Raw genomic sequence first — 17,201 nt, 5'->3', positions numbered from 1 at the left:
GTGCATGAGTGTTGTGAGGCCAAGTTGGTTACTACCTCGGTCAAGGTAGCCATGGATTCGTCTTGCCTCCTTAGAGCTTCAAGTCGCTCTTGAAAAATGGTGCGACATTCTCTTAGCTCTTGGAGATATGAAATAAGAGCGTTATCCATCAAGGTTTGGGGTGAAGATGAGGATTCATTATTTGGGAGAAAGGGTTCATAATAGGAAGGTGATTCATATTGGTGAGGGTATTGATGTGGTGTATATAGAGGTGGTGATTGTCGGGAGTATTGATGTTGGAATGGGGGTGGTTCTAAGTATGGTTCATATGGCTCATATGGTTGTTGGTATGGTGGATATGGGTTAGGATCATATGAAGGTGTTTGGTGGTATGGGGCTTGTGAATAAGGTTGAAATCTATGTTGAGGAGGGGGTTCATAAGCATACGATGGTTGTGGTTGATAACTACAAGGAGGTCCACCATATCCATTAGATTGGTATGCATCATGATTTGGATTATTCTCGTAGTATACCAGATGAGGTTGTTGCCATGAAGATTGTTCATATGCTTGAGGCTCCTCCCACCTTTAATTTTTTCATCCTTGATGCAAACCTTCATTGTAATTTTTATTTCCTACAACATAGTTAGAACCAAACTCATAGCCAAAAAGATGAGAATTCATAGTGAAAAGAGAAAATCAAAACAAAATCTAATAAGAAAGAAAGAAAACAAACTCCTACAACTAGCAAAAACTAACAAAGAAGCAAAAGACAAATATATTCACAATATCCACATATATACAATAACTAATAACAAGCACACATTTGCAATTCTCTGGCAACGGCACTAAAAACTTGATGGAAGGAAATCATCGGTTAGGAATTTTCACAAAAATAATCACGTTGCAAGTATAGATCCAAACCGATAGACAACCCTTAATCAAAGTTTAATTTATTTGTCACAAGTGCAAACCAATAAAAAACCGAGAGTATTTAAACCTCAGGTCGTCTGTCAAGGAATTGCAGGGAAGTGTGCATATTATTGGTTATGAGAAAGTATTTTTGGGGGTTTTTAGTTTGATGAATGACGATCGGATTTTCTATCGGTAAAGAAATTCACAAATATATTATCGCGTTGTAAGTATAGTTTCTAAACCAACAGAGAATCCTTTCGTACAAAAGTTTGGTTGTCACTTAAGCAAACCCAAATAAATTTATAATCGAAGTATTCAAACATCGGGTCGTCTTCTAAAGGAATTGCAAGGAAGTATGATTTATTATTGGTTATGGAAATTGTATATTTTTGGGTTTTTGGAAATAAGGAACAAGTAATTTAAATGACAAGAAAAATAAATTGATAATAATAATAAAAAAAATCTCTTGGCAAGATATGAGAATTAGAAGTCCTATCCTAGTTATCCTTATCAACGGTGATGAGAATTGGGTTTTAATCCCACTAAGTTAATCTTTGCTGGATAAAGGAAGGTCAAGTGGACTAATCAAGTTGATCCTCAGATCCTAGTCAATTCCTAAAGAAAGACTAGAGTTATTAGAATTCGAATCAATTAGCAAAAATAACAATTATCAATCACGATGAGTTTGATAATTCAAGAGTCTCCAATTAATCAATTAAAGCCAAGAATATAAAAAGCTAAATAAAAAATCATAAATCTAAAATACCTCAATTGCATTAATAAAAGAAAATCAATTTAGACATAAAGAGTTCATAAACTAAAGTGATAAAATAAATAAAAAGAACATTGAACCTGTGATTGAAGAAGATGAAATCCCAATCCTAATATAAATCCTAATCCTAATCCTAATCCTAAGAGAGAGGAGAGAACCTCTCTCTCTAAGAACTACATCTAATCCTAAAATTATGTATATGAATGTATGATAAGTTGTTCTACGTCTCTCCTTTGATTCCTCCATTCTCTGACTTATATTCTATGTTTCTGGTTTGGATTTGGGCCGAAAAAAGGGTTAAAAACAGCCCAGAAATCGCCTGGTACGTATAGGTCGCGGCAAAGTGACGCAGAGGCGCCGTCCACACGTTCGCGTCGCCTGGCTTTGGGGCAGCTATGGCAAATTATATATCGTTGCAAAGCCCCAGATGTTAGCTTTCCAACGCAACTGAAACCGCGTCATTTGGACCTCTGTAGCTCAAGTTATGGTCGATTTAGTACCAGGAGGTCAGGCTGGACAGCTTAACAATTTCTTCAACTTCTTGTATTCCTTCCATTTTTGTATGCTTCCTTTCCATCCTCTAAATCATTCCTGCCCTGTAATCTCTGAAATCACTTAACGCACATATTAAGGCATCGAATGGTAATAAGAGAAGATTAATATTAGCAAATATAAGGTCAAAGAAGCATGTTTTTAATCATAGCACAAAATCCGGAAAGAAAACGTAAAACCATGCAAATAGTATGAATAAGTGAGTAAAGAGTTGATAAAAACCACTCAATTGAGCACAAGATAAACCATGAAATAGTGGTTTATCAATGAACAAGGAATATAAATATGCAAGAAAGTAAAGCTAACAACTAAGATAATATAAATGCTAAAATACTACTCATGGCAAGGATCAAGAGTCAAGAATTTACATCTTGTATCATTGACCACAACATGGTAATTACAAAGAGTTAATTCTACTTAGATTTTCTTTAACATCGAAGGGTTAAGTCAAGTGGACGTAATTGGTCATAAAACTAACTAACAACCCTAAATCATCAATGACACTGGACATCAATGACATCAAAGCACCTAAGTTCTCAATCTCAAGCCATGAGTACAAAAATCTACTCAAACACTTGGAAGGCATAAAAGGAAAGCATAGTAAATAGCAAGAATTAATAAAATCTATGACTACCAAATACAAGATAACAATAATAACAACTCAAATAAATATCAATAAACAAAAAAACATCAAATTGCATTAAATGAAAATCAAAAGTAACAAGAGTTCATAAGCATAAAAACAACAAAATAAAGGAAATAACAAGTAAAACTACAAGAACTATAATGCTAGAACAATAAAAAGTAAAGAAAATTAAATCAAAATAATAATTGAAACCTAAATCTATGGAGAGACCTAAAACATGGCTAAAACTAAACCTAATTGCTCTCCCCTTGTTCCTTCTTGAATTTGGCCTCAAATACTTCATAAATAAGTTGGATTTAGGCTTGAATGAATCCATAAATCGCCAGCCACATTTTCTTTAATGAAGTCACGTGCCGAGTGTACGACGAAATCTCCACTCACACGTACGCATGGCCATCAATTCCACCAAATTCTCATTTCTTCATGAATTCTCCATTTTGCATGCTTTTTCTTCACTTTTTTAATCCAATCTTTTCCTTCTAAGCCTGAAATCAGTTAACAAGCAAATCAAGGTATCTAACGGAATTAAAGTGAATTAAATTTGGCAATTTAAAGGCCTAAAAAGCATGTTTTCTCTCTTAAGCATAATTTAGTGATAATTTACAAAACCATGCTATTTCAATGAATAAATGTGAAAAAAATTGATAAAATCACCAAATTCAATACAAGATAAACCATAAAATTGTGGTTTATCAGAGCCTATCCTGCTTCCTCCTAGATCCCTCTATCTCTCTCCTTGGCTATACCTTTACCTCTTTCTGAGTGTTGAGGTATAAAAAGTACTCGATCGTTATTATGGTATTCTCCACTTTGTGATTCTGAATCTGATGTACGTAGTACGTTCATTTTCTGGGTGAACATCCACCATGCTTGATGGTTGGCTTCCAAGTCCTCGGCAATGACGCCAATGTTTCAAGGGAATACCTGAAACTAAAGTTGTAGGGGTCTAAAGGTATGGTCCAAACTCCTATGATTAAAGGTTCCGACTTGTTTACTAGAAGGGTAAAGTTGTCCAATATTTTTGAGTGGATAATGGTAGGAGGTACTTGAAAGGGACTCTAATGTTTAAGCTATAAAAATTTTTAGGCAGACTTAAGTGAAGATTGAAAAATACCTAAATTTGATAGGGTATTTTGTAGAGACAGATGATGACTTAGCCATCACTCTCATATATTTTTATTTGTGATAGTGGGTAATTTCTTCCTTAATATTAGAAAAGTTATCCTACATTATGGTAGTGGCTGAGTTGTGAATAGCATCTGAAGTAGTATTTGACAATGTGTTGTATATTTGTCATGCAAGTCTGGTTAGATGTAGGTTGTGAAACCCATGCTTCGAGTAATCGGGTGGATTGATCACCCGTGTTTTTAACTAACGTAATCTGAGTAGATATGTTGTACTTTTTTAACTTCTTGTACAAAATTAATTGGACTTGTTTATTTGGACCTTAAGTTTTATCTTTGAATAGAGTATGAATAATTATGTTAGAAAAAAATTCAAAAAAAAAATGAGAGGTTGAAGATGTTGTTACTATGAAAATAAATGAATAATAATAGATTTTTTATTGTAAAGTGAAAATTAAAAATAATTATAATNAAACACCTCAATGTGATATTCCGCCTTCTAAGACTAAAGTCTAAACAAGGAAGGATACAAGAGAAAACACCAAACCAAAATAAGAAACTACAGTTCATCTCCATTACAACCCGTTGCTGATGTAATCCCTTGCATCACTTCTAGTACTTCCGCGTGGAATGTTAGAATAATCCTTTTGATAATAATAATAAAAATAATCTTTTTGACGGAGTTGGAGTATTCAATAAGAAAATTACTGTGCTCTAAAACTTTTGAGAAATATTTACACGTTTTGCAACATAATTAAGATGTATGTCAAATATTAAATTAATAGTTGTAATTATTCCTAAGATATAGGAGTATTAAATATAGACAATTTTGTAAAGGAAGAGAAGATACCTTTTTGTTTTTCAATTATTTTGTTAGTTTAATTTCATTAAATTTATAATTTAGTTTTTACAATTTTAGAATTTATAATTAAATCTTTATATTAGACTATTTATATTTTTATACTAGATATTAATTTTTAACTAAGTTTTTTTCCAAAATATAAAATCGTATTACCAATAATAATGAATTAGAAAAATAGTTTAAATCAAGTATATTCTGATTATTTCTAGTTTTCTTTGTTCAGCTCCAAATTCATATGGTTGGTTACATTTGAAATTTGATCACAAAAGATGTATCATGAAAGACTAATTTTGAATTAAGATTTTTTTTTAATTATTCTTAATAAGAATATATTTTAAAATATTCGTTTTATATTTTATATAAAATAAATTATAAAATATTCTTTCCTAGTCAACCATTGTCGACCATAAAAGTCAGTGTTAATGAGCAACGTGGTAGGTTGAAAATCAAGCTTCTTGGTTCTATAAATCCCCAGACAAGACTATAGGAATCACCAATCATATACCAAAATCTAAGTACATCTCTTATTTCTCTCTAATCAATATGGCTCAGGAAGATGTGAAGCTCTTGGGGGTTGTGGGAAGCCCGTTTGTTTGCAGGGTTCAGATTGCTCTAAAATTGAAGGGAGTTGAATACAAATTTGTAACACAAGATTTGCAGAACAAGAGTGAAGAACTCCTAAAATACAACCCAATTCACAAGAAGGTGCCAGTGCTTGTTCACAATGAGAGGCCCATAAATGAGTCCCTTGTGATTGTTGAGTACATCGATGAAGCTTGGAAGGGCAAATCCATTTTGCCCGCCGATCCTTACCAGAGAGCCTTGGCACGTTTCTGGGCCAAGTTCATAGATGACAAGGTAAATAACATTAATTCTCATCATAAATAGTACTTTAATTTTCTTTACATTTAAAAATGATGTAAAAATGTTTTACATTATCCATGAATTAAAGTCATAGATCCGTAATTATATTATTTTTTAACCATTACTTTAATTTGTGCAAATCCAGGTGTTCGGTGCTGCATGGAAATCTGTTTTCACCGTTAACGAGGAAGAACGTGAGAAGAACGTTAAAGAAACACACGAGGGTCTTCAGTTTCTTGAAGATGAGCTTAAAGGCAAGTTTTTTGGAGGAGAGGAATATGGCCTTGTGGACATTGCCGCTGTAAACATTGCGTTTTGGGTGCCTCTGGTTCAAGAAGTTGCAGGTCTTCAACTGTTCACTAATGACAAGTTTCCCAAACTCTACAAATGGAGTCAAGAATTTCTGAGTCAACCAACTATCAAAGAGTGTTTGCCTCCTAGAGACCCAATTTTTTCCTTCTTCAAAGCTCGCTACGAAAGCCTTCTTGCTTCAGCAAAATAGATTTCATACTAGAGAGGGGGTTGAATGAATGTTGGAGTTTCTTGTGTGGTCGTGTTCACGTGGAGTTTCTTGTAAACCTCGGATTCCTCCCTGTTAGAGAAATCCTAGGATCTTCTCGGTTAATAAAAGAGTTTGTTAATCATAATTTTCTTTCCTCATGGATTATTACACTATATTTGGTTGGAGAAAAAATTAGTGAAAAGAAAATGAATGAAAAATAATATTTTTTTATTTGATTATTAAAAAAAATAAAAAAATTTATGCGGGTATATATGGATCGATCCAAATAAAGTTCTGTATTTGGTCAAATTATATGCACATTTATGACAATAAACTTGTGATAATTATTTGGTTCGATGTGAACAATAAATTTATTCAAAATAAATTATTATTTGACATGATTTATTATCAATGCATAATATTTGATTACTATATTAAAAATACTACTTATAAATTAATATTTTTATCTAAAGTCTAAATATTAATATTATGTTAAGTACTTGTGATGGTCCGCCATAATATAAATTTTATTCTTATAATATATAACTTGTATGAACATATTATTTTGATTTGAAGTTATGTATATCAATATTAGTCTATTTTTAATAAATAGAATTATTTTTCGAAATTAGAAAAGAATGAGATTATTGTTCTTAGCTACATGAATCTAGACTTTGTATTAAGGATTAAATAACCCCGTATCCTTCTTGGATAAAGTTTCAAAAGCGTAATAGTTCAAATGGCATAAGTATTATGATCATAAAGAATAAAATTTCAAAAGACTTACAAATACTATATGTGGCTGTAAAAAAATTTTCTTAAAAAATACAAAAAAGTGCTTTAATTAAAGTGATAAGTTTAAAATAAGTATGATATTTATCAAACTTGATTTCAATAAGACATACATAAAATAATTAAGTACGTTTTGTAAATGTCTTGACTTATTTTGAAATTAAATGTATTAAAGTTATAGTTGTCTAACAACATGCTCATGTATTTAGTTTTTTATTTTTTTCTGTAGCATAATTAAATTAATTTAACGTCAGTTATCAAGTTGTAACTATCAAAAAGTCTACATTGTGTGCAATAAAAGAAAAGTTAAAATAAGAAATGACTAAAATTACTTACTTGACAAGTATTCTTTAAGTATGTGGATTTAAAAAGTAATAAGTATATTTCAAAAGAAAAAACACAACATAAATAAATAAAGAATTTAGTTATTTCATTTGCATGTACTCAAAACACTAAAAAAAAAATTGTGAAGTTTATTTAGTTTAAATACTAAGACATATTTAGTGAGTAAATTTTAATTTTTCTATTCACTTAGGTTATCTATAAAAATTTCTATAAAATTGTATAGTGCTAAATGACATTGTTCATTCTTTTGGGTAATGACAACTTAGTAGATTACATTATTGTTAAAAAGTTATGTTATTTGAATTTGGAAGAAAATATAGTATATATATATATTTTGGTACAATTTTTTTTGTCCTAAATTTGTTTTAACTATTATTTTTCTTTGATGCTATCTTAATTCTATCTCATTTAAATGAAGTATGACTACTTGCATTGAAAATTATAGTTTAAATTCTTGATAAAGTTCTAAATTTTGGCTTAATCAACACTATCTTGAGAGTAATTTTTTTCTACTATTAAGATATTTTTTGAAAATAGAAAGTTGATAATTCTTTAAAAATATTGACTTTGGGAGAAAAGATAGTCAATAAATTATTTTAAAGACAAATTCAACACCTCAAAAACAAATGCTATTTGATATTTTACTAAAAAAAATATCTTATTTTATGTGAAATATTATATATTAGTGCTATGAGTAAAAGTTTAAATTTATAAAAAAAAAAAACAACATTTAAAACTTATCTTATTAATTATCTAAATATATCAAATTATTAATATTTAAAATCAAATATGGAGATATAAATATGCTCTGTTGTAAATGACTTCACTCAATAAAGTAAGGCATTAGGTACAATACGATTCTTCAGTGTTATGGAGATATTCATGTAAGACTATAAGTCTATAATGATATTGGTTATATGTTAGATCTTACATTGCAGTAGATGAATATAAGAAATTGTTTCTCAATATTAATATTGATGAAACATTTGATATGATACACACAACTCTACGGTAGAGTTGTGTGGTAAGATTTTGAATTTTTAAAATTTAAATAATTAATTATTTATGTGTTATTATATTTATTAAAATTTTTAAAAATAATTAAATAAAATTTTATAATTATTAACTGAGTCAAACGTGTGAACTTTCCTCAAATCTCTCCTCAATCCCGAAAATGAGGCAACCAACGAAGATTCCATCCAGTTCGGTAACAAACAAATGCGCATAACCACCCTCAACAAACCCCATTATATACGAATTGCTCACTCAGTTGTAGGTATGCAATTCACTCTGGTTTTTTTTCTGAACTCTCTCATAACTCATACTTACTTGAGCGTTGGAGCTCTTTTTCAGGTACCCCACGCCGCCTCCCCAGAAGAAGACGACGTTCCGCCCTCTTTACTCCAAGGAAAGCTGGTTTGAGTCACACCAGAACGAGCTATATATACCTCGGAGCTTACTCTCAACCGGAACATTTGGCGCCCATCGTGGGGCCCGAAAACTCTCTAACCCCACTTTTCTTTACTCTGTGTATTTTTTTTATCATTTTTTCTGCAGGACACAAGAAATGGCGGACAAGTAAAGTCACGCTCCCTCCGACATCAATCAATTAGAGATTTTAGCAATCAATGAGGCCCTCAGGGCCGAGAACCAAAGGATGGCCGAGCTCCTGCGGCAGATGGAGCACGATCGTACCAAAGGGAAACACAAAAGTGCCGAACAAAAAGAGGACAATGATGAGCATACTTCAGAAACCAAGCAAACCATCCCCAAGACCACAAAGACAATCGTCAAAAGAACCAATCCCTTTACAAAACAAGTTATGAACTTCAAAATGCCCGAGAATCTCACCCTACCTTCGACTCTAAAACCCTACCAAGGAATAGGAGACCCAAATGTCCACGTCACTAAATTTTACGCCATGATGTTCATAAATAAAGAGTTCGACCCCATCTTGTGCCGAACCTTCCCAACCTTCCTAGACGGGGCCGCACTCATCGGGATCTCCAACTTACCCGAGGGTTCCATCTTAAACTTTGATGAGCTGGCCGACCAGTTCGTCAATCACTTCGCTGCGTCAAAGATCTATGTCCACAACTCCGATTATTTGAGTACCATTAAACAGGGGCCAAATGAAAGCCTAAAAGACTACATGACCAGGTTTGCAAAAGCAACCAATGAGATACCTAACCTAAATTCCGAAGTTTATCTCCACGCCCTAAAAAGCGACCTCCGACCGGGGAAGTTCCAGAAATCCATTGTAATAGCAAAGCCCAAGACCCTGGCCGAGTTCCGAGAAAAAGTAACAACTCAAATCGAAGTGGAGGAATTCCGAGCACTGCGGAGAGCAGAAAAGTCTACCCCGAATAAGGAGGAAGAAAGACGAAGCAGACACCCGGCCAGCAGGACAGACCAGAGACCGTTCAGACTAACACCCAAGTTTGACACATACACTCCCTTTAACACAAAAAGGGAGGACATAGTGAAAGATATACTACATTCCAAGCTCATCAAACCCCCAAACAGAGCTGGTACTTACCAGGACCAGAGGCACGTGGACAGATCCAAGTATTGTGCTTTTCACCAAAAATACGGTCACACCACAGACGGCTGTGTAATAGCAAAGGACGTCCTCGAAAAACTGGCACGCCAGGGACTGTTGGACAAATACATTGACACCCGCGGACGAAGAAAAAATACCGAACACATCGGCCACCAACAGAAAACAATTGACAACTCCCGAGACAAGGGAAGAAAGGTAGACAATGATAACAATCCACCCCGCAGAATAATAAACTGCATTTCTGGTGGTTTTGCAAGTGGAGGATGCACGAACTCGGCAAGAAAGAGGTCATACCGAGCTATGATGACTATGACAGATTCAACTATACCTTAGCCGACCAACAAGGACAAACCAGGAATCTCGTTCAGCCCCGAGGACTATAAGGCCGCTGATCGAAACCTAGACGACCCCATGGTCATCACGGCACAAGTCGGAGAACCTCTGGTAAAAGAGATCCTTATGGACCCAGGGAGCAGCGCTGACATATTGTTCTACTAAACGTTCCAAAAAAATGAACCTGAGCGAAAAAGTCCTACAACCATCCTCCGGAGAACTGGTAGGTTTCTCAGGTGAGCGAGTCTTTATCCGAGGTTACATTTGGTTACAGACTACCTTTGGGGATTATCCCAACAGTATAAGTTTAGAAATACAATATCTTGTAGTAGATAGCAAAAGTCCCTATAACATTATTCTGGGCAAACCATCGTTGAATGCGTTCAACGCTGTTGTTTCCACTATACATTTGTGTGTCAAGTTTCTTTTGTAGGACAACAAAGTAGTGACAATCCATGGAGACCAAAAGGAGGCCAGACAATGTTATAATGCCAGCTTAAAGGGCGAACAACCAAAGCATCCTGACCAACAATATGTCCAGGCAGTGTATAACTCGGAACAGCTACCTCCTCTGGCAGACCTAGATTCGAGGACCAACCACCAAGAGCGACAAATGCCACTTGACGACTGATAAACCCATATTTCATGAGTTCTTTTGTGCTTAATTTGAGTGATTTATTCAATCCTCCACCTACTTATTCATATTAACTGCATGGTTTTACTTTCCCTTCCTTATTATGTCATATTGTGAAAAACATGTTTTTCTAAGCTTTAAAAATTAATTATTTTAATTACCTTTATTTCCATTCGATGCCGTGATTAGTGTGTTGAGTAGTTTCAGATTTTCTAAGGCAGAATGACTTAAAGGATGGAAAAGAAAACATACAAAAATGGAAGGAGAAAGCAAAACGGAGCTTTGAAGGAAACTGGTATTCACGCGATCGCATGGACGATGCAATCGCGTGCCAGAAGCGAAGATGCAGCGACGCGGCCGCATGACTGACGCGACCACGCGACAAAAGCAGAACGCATACGACGTGGACGCGTGACTGACATGACCGCGTGGCAAGGAAAAGCTCCGAATGACGCGACCGCGTGACCCACACGGACGCGTGACAGAGGCCACGTATCAGAATTTACAGAATACGCCCCAATGATTTCTGAAGCCCTTTTTGGCCCAGATCCAAGTATAGACAGCATAGACCAGAGGTTATAAAGTGTGGGAATGCACCCATTCAAAGGGAGCTCGCATATTTTATTTTTCGATGATTTAGATTTAGTTGAGAGGGAGATCTTCTCCTCTCTCTCTTAGGATTTAGGATTTCTTTTCGCTTTAAGAGTGATTCTCAATCTAGGTTTTATATTTCTTTGCTTTAAATTTTCCTTTTACTTTATTTATTTATTTCAGTATCTGAGTTGGCTATTTACCTTTATAATTGAATCTATGAATTCTTCCATGTTACAGACTGTTATTTGAATTAATGATAATTGAGGTATTTTCAGTTTATGATTGTTCTCTTTGATTTAAGTTACCATTGCTTCCCATCTAAGGACATTTTGACTGTTTTTATGACATTCTTTACTGGCAAAAATCCTAACGTCAACGACCTCAATAAAGTACAATTAACAAACAACGAGGACAAATACACATACTCTCGGAAATGCGCTAAAAGACGCAGAACGAACTCAAATGGTGGAACTCTTAAGACAAAATGTAGATCTGTTCGCCTGGACACCAGCAGATATGCTAGGAATAGACCTAAACGTCATCTGCCACAAACTGGCAATCAACCCATCAATCCAGCCTATAGCTCAGAAGAAAAGACACCTCGGCACTGACAAAAGGCTAGCCTCCTTGGAGGAAACCCAGAAACTACTAACTGTTGGATTCATCAAGGAACTCCGATACTCCACATGGTTAGCCAACGTGGTAATGGTAAAGAAGAACAATGGTAAGTGGAGGATGTGCGTAGAATATAAAGACCTCAACAAAGCCTGTCCAAAGGACGCATATCCCCTCCCATGCATCGACAAACTTGTTGATAACTCCTCTGGCTTCCAATGCCTAAGCTTCATAGACGCCTACTCTGGTTACAACCAAATTCTAATGCATGAGGCCGATCAAGATAAGACTGCCTTTATCACTGATAATGGTAATTTCTGTTACAAGGTAATGCCATTTGGACTTAAAAATGCAGGCGCCACCTACCAACGCCTCATGGACAAAATCTTCTCAAAATAAATCGGACGAAACATAGAAGTCTACGTCGATGATATGGTGGCAAAATCAACTCATACAGCAAACCATGTCGAGGATCTAACAGAGATATTCCAACAACTCCAAAGATACAATATGAAGCTCAACCCAAAAAAATGCGCTTTCGGATTACAAAGCGGAAAATTCCTCGGCTTCATGCTCACATGCCGAGGAATCGAGGCAGACCCCGAAAAATGCCAGGCCATCCTCAATATGCGAAGCTGGAGGACAAGCAAAGAAATACAACAACTGACCGGTCGACTTGCAACATTAGCAAGATTCTTGCCCTATATAGCCCAACGATCGCATCACTTTTTCAAGAACTTGAGAAAACAAGAAAGTTCCACTTGTCCGAAGAATGCGAAACAGCTTTCACGGATCTCAAAGCCATACTTTCAACTCCTCCAATCCTCCAGACACCAGAAACAGGTAAACCATTATATTTATACTTATCCATCACTAACCATGCTATCAGTTCTGTATTAGTAACAGAGATAGAGAAGCAACAACACCCGGTATACTTTGTCAGCAAATCACCTTAAGGCGCTGAGACTCGCTACCCAAAGTTAGAGAAACTAGCTCTAGCTCTCGTCATGACGGCCAGACGTCTACGGTACTATTTCCAAAGTCATACCATCGTGATCAAAACAGAACAGCCCTTAAGGCAGATACTGATGAAACTCGAACTAGCAGGACGGCTAATCAAGTGGTCAATCGAACTGTCAGAATATGACATCCAGTACCAATCCAGAGGTGCCATCAAATCTCAAGCACTAGTCGATTTCATTGCAGAACTCACCCCAGAAGACCAAGCTCCTAAGGATAACCTATGGACACTATACGTCGATGGAGCCTCCAACAGCAAAGTCTCCGGAGCAAGGATACTCCTCGAAAGCGATTAGGGAATACAACTCGAACAATCACTACAATTCACCTTTCATGCAAGTAACAACCAAGCAAAGTATGAAGCCTTAATAGCAGGACTACGGCTAGCACACACCATAGGAATAACACAGATAAATGTCAAATGTGACTCTCTCTCTTGGTGGTACAACAGGTAACAGGAAACTTTCGGGTAAAAGATCTCCTGCTTGAAAAATACAATACAATGGTCAGTAACCTCATAAGAAACTTTCATAAATTTAGTATTTTTCATATACCTCGGGAGCAAAACAACAGAGCGGACATCCTCTCAAAATTAGCAGCCACAAGAAGTCAAGACAAAACTCCTATACTATCACAATTAACACTGGACGAGCCCAGTGTTACGCTAACAACAGTTGCAAGTGTCTCGCAGGAGTACGACTGGAGATCACCACTCATAAACTATCTGAAAATAGGTCTCGTATCAAACAACATCCAAGACCCAAGGAAATTCAAAAGATGAGCGAGCATCTACACCATACTTGGAACCGAGCTATACAAGAAGGGATTCACAAGACCCCTCCTACGATGCCTAAGCACAACTGAAGCAAAACTGGCAATGGACAAAGTCCACGAAGGAGTCTGCAACACACACATTGTCGGCCGAAGCTTAGCCGCCAAAATCCTCTGAGCTAGTTATTATTGGCCGACACTAAAGCAAGATTGCATGCACAAAGTCAACCACTACGATCAATGTCAACGTCACGCGCCAATCATCCACAACCCAGCCGATCAGTTACACACGTCCGAGGTATGCTGGCCATTCAACAAATGGGGACTAGACATCCTCAGACCATTCCCTCCCGCTCCAGGCCAGGTTAAATTTTTAATTGTCGCTATAGATTATTTTACCAAATGGATAGAGGCTATACCATTGGGCAAAAATCACTTCTGAAAAAATGATCTCTTTTGTATGGAAAAACATACTATGCCGCTTTGGTATCCCTCAATTCATTATTACTGATAACGGCGGACAATTTATAGATCAACGATTCAAAAACTTCTTACAAAATTTCAAAATAATCCAACAATTCTCCTCAGTTGAACACCCACAAACTAACGGTCTAGCCGAGGCCGCCAATAAGATCATTTTGCAGGACCTCAAGAAGAAATTGGACGACTCAAAAGGAGAATGGGCCGAGCTCATCCCCGAAGTAATGTGGAGTTATAACACCACTGAACAATCATCAACAAAGGAAACACCCTTCAGGCTAGTATACGGATGCAACGCCATGATTCCGATCGAAGTATCCCTACAAAGTAGCAGAACCTCGAGCATAAACGAACATGACAATGACGCGAATAGAAGAGCCGAGCTCGACCTCGTAGAAGAAGATAGAGACAAGTCAACACTTCAGCAACTTGCAACAAAACGGGCCATAGCTAGGAAGTATAACAAGAGGATCAAACCGAGGATATTCTCGGAAGGCAACCTCATCCTCAGACGGGTCGAAGACATACGAAAACCACAAGGACATGACAAGATAAGTGCAAACTGGGAAGGACCATTCAAAGTCTACAAAGTCATTGGCAAGGGGGCTTACAAAATACAAAAGCTTGATGGAACTATCCTACCAAACACATGGAATATATCCTCTCTAAAGCTATATTTCAGCTAATGTATAAGTCGGACACGGTGATACACTCTTTTTCCTACTACTAGAGTTTTTCCTAAGGAGGGTTTTACTGGAGAGGTTTTAATGAGGCACACCACCCCGCACTTTTCAACGCAATAATATTACAAACTATACATCTACCTCTATCATACTACTTTATTAAACTTCTACCGAACAATACTACCTATCGCGCATTCAAGTAGACTTATCAAATATCGAAAATACTATTCAATATACCAACCCAACGCTTTCATGATCCTATATATAAAAACAAACCCAATCTATTAATCAAAGAACAATATCTATCAAAACCCAATAAAAATCAACCAATGCAAAACGCTTGCAAGCACTAATCCAATATACTAAATAAGAAATAGCAAACCTCTGCACAAGGAAACAGTTTCAATTAAGTATTCACAAAACAGTACTAACATCCGTGCTCCAAAGGCACAATAAACAAAACCAGTCCAAAAAATAACACAAAAAATATCAAAGTTTTACAAAAACTAAGAATCAGGATTCTCGCGCTCACCCTCAACATCATCATCATCTTCAACCAACTCGCCCCCAACAATAACCTTACAGGGGTCCATTTTTGACAAGTCGCAATCTGGAACCAAAAACCTCGCCTGCTCAGCAGCCCTATAAAACCCAGCTGCAAACATTTCGAGGCCATGATTTTCCTTTCCATCCTCATCCTGCTTCTTTTCAACTCCAAGCACCACAATCCTAGCTTCAAGAGATGTTTTCTCCTCAAGAGACTTCTTCAAAGATGCTTCAGCTTCCTTGAGCTTCTCCCCTAATTGGTCCACCAGATCCAAGGCATCACGAAGCTTACCACTCTTTTCCACATTCTCACGCATAAGTTTATCCATGGCAGCTTTGTCAAACACAGCTCTGGAACGCTTCAATTCCTCGGTCCGACCAACACACATCAAGCGAGCCCCAATAACCTGAAGAAAAGTATAAATGTGAACGCCAGTAACTAACACATAACACAAAAGCTATACAATATACCTGCAAATACTGAGCCACTCCAACCTCGCCAACCTCATGAATGAGCTTAACGTCAGAAGGGTTTTGGACATGCTCATCAGCCATCACAGTGAAAGGAAAATGCTCACTCCGCAAAGATGTCAAGTCATCATCACCCCTATAACTATGCAACACTTTCTGATTCTCCGTAAACTTCTTCACTTGATCCAGGTTGACCTCACCCTCTACTTCTTCCTCAACCACATTCCTACTTTTCTTTCCCTCTCCTCTCTTTCTTTTAAAGCTAATTTTCTTAGGAGACGGCTGATTGACCTCGACACCCCTTTCCGCCATAGCCTGACTAGTCGAGCCTTGCTTCTCGACGTTCTTAGTTCGGAAAAAAGCACGCAAACTGGATGAAGTCACTTTTGGTGCCTTCTCAACTACAAGCACGACAGAAATATATTAACATTTACAAATAAGGAACATATATATACAACAATCAAACAAGGCGGTTACCTATATATCCATCGAGGGCATCCCTATCACCTTCTAACTCAAGGAGCTCAACAACAGACAGCAAACTCGATGAAGAAATATGATTAACCAAAAACTCCACAAGCATTTCATTCCTATACTCTATCCCGTCCGTACCAAGTATCTGCCTAGGTCTCGGAACCCAGAACAGAGGAAACTTTTTCAGCAAACACTCATCAACAAACCAGGGATACTCCCTTTCCACAACACCTATTTTCAAAAACATGGACTTAAACTCCTTATAAGAAGACTGATAAACCCATATTTCATGATTTCTTTTGTGCTTAATTAGAGTGATTTATTCACCTCTTCACCTACTTATTCATATTAATTGCATAGTTTTACTTTTCCTTCCTCATTATATCATATAATGAAAAACATGTTTTCTAAGCTTTAAAAATTAATTATTTTAATTACCTTTATTTTCATTCGATACCGTGATTAGTGTGTTGAGTAGTTTCAAATTTTCTAAAGGCAGAATGACTTAAAGGATGAAAAAGAAAATATACTAGAATGGAAGGAAGAAGCAAAACAGAGCTTTAAGGAAACTGGTATCCACGCGATCGCATGGATGACGCGATCGCGTGCCAAGCACAAATCAGCAGCGACGCGGCCGCATGACTGACGCGACCGCGCGCTTTAAG

The 17,201-nt window shown here is 36.4% G+C and overlaps 2 protein-coding genes across 2 annotated transcripts; both read left to right on the top strand.

The window, feature by feature from the left end:
* LOC107630438 (probable glutathione S-transferase) lies at positions 5,323-6,373 on the top strand. The gene is made up of 2 exons (XM_016333558.2): positions 5,323-5,707; positions 5,859-6,373. The coding sequence occupies exons 1-2, from the start codon at positions 5,393-5,395 to the stop codon at positions 6,213-6,215; spliced, it is 672 nt and encodes a 223-aa protein (XP_016189044.1). The 5' UTR covers positions 5,323-5,392; the 3' UTR covers positions 6,216-6,373.
* Positions 9,010-10,248, top strand: LOC107633074. The gene has a single exon (XM_016336707.1). The coding sequence runs from the start codon at positions 9,010-9,012 to the stop codon at positions 10,246-10,248; it is 1,239 nt and encodes a 412-aa protein (XP_016192193.1).

Source organism: Arachis ipaensis, chromosome B03, assembly GCF_000816755.2.
Source record: "Arachis ipaensis cultivar K30076 chromosome B03, Araip1.1, whole genome shotgun sequence".
NCBI classification, from domain to species: Eukaryota; Viridiplantae; Streptophyta; class Magnoliopsida; order Fabales; family Fabaceae; genus Arachis; species Arachis ipaensis.
Note: the sequence above shows the minus strand (reverse complement) of the source record. Positions and strands in the feature narration are given on the sequence as shown.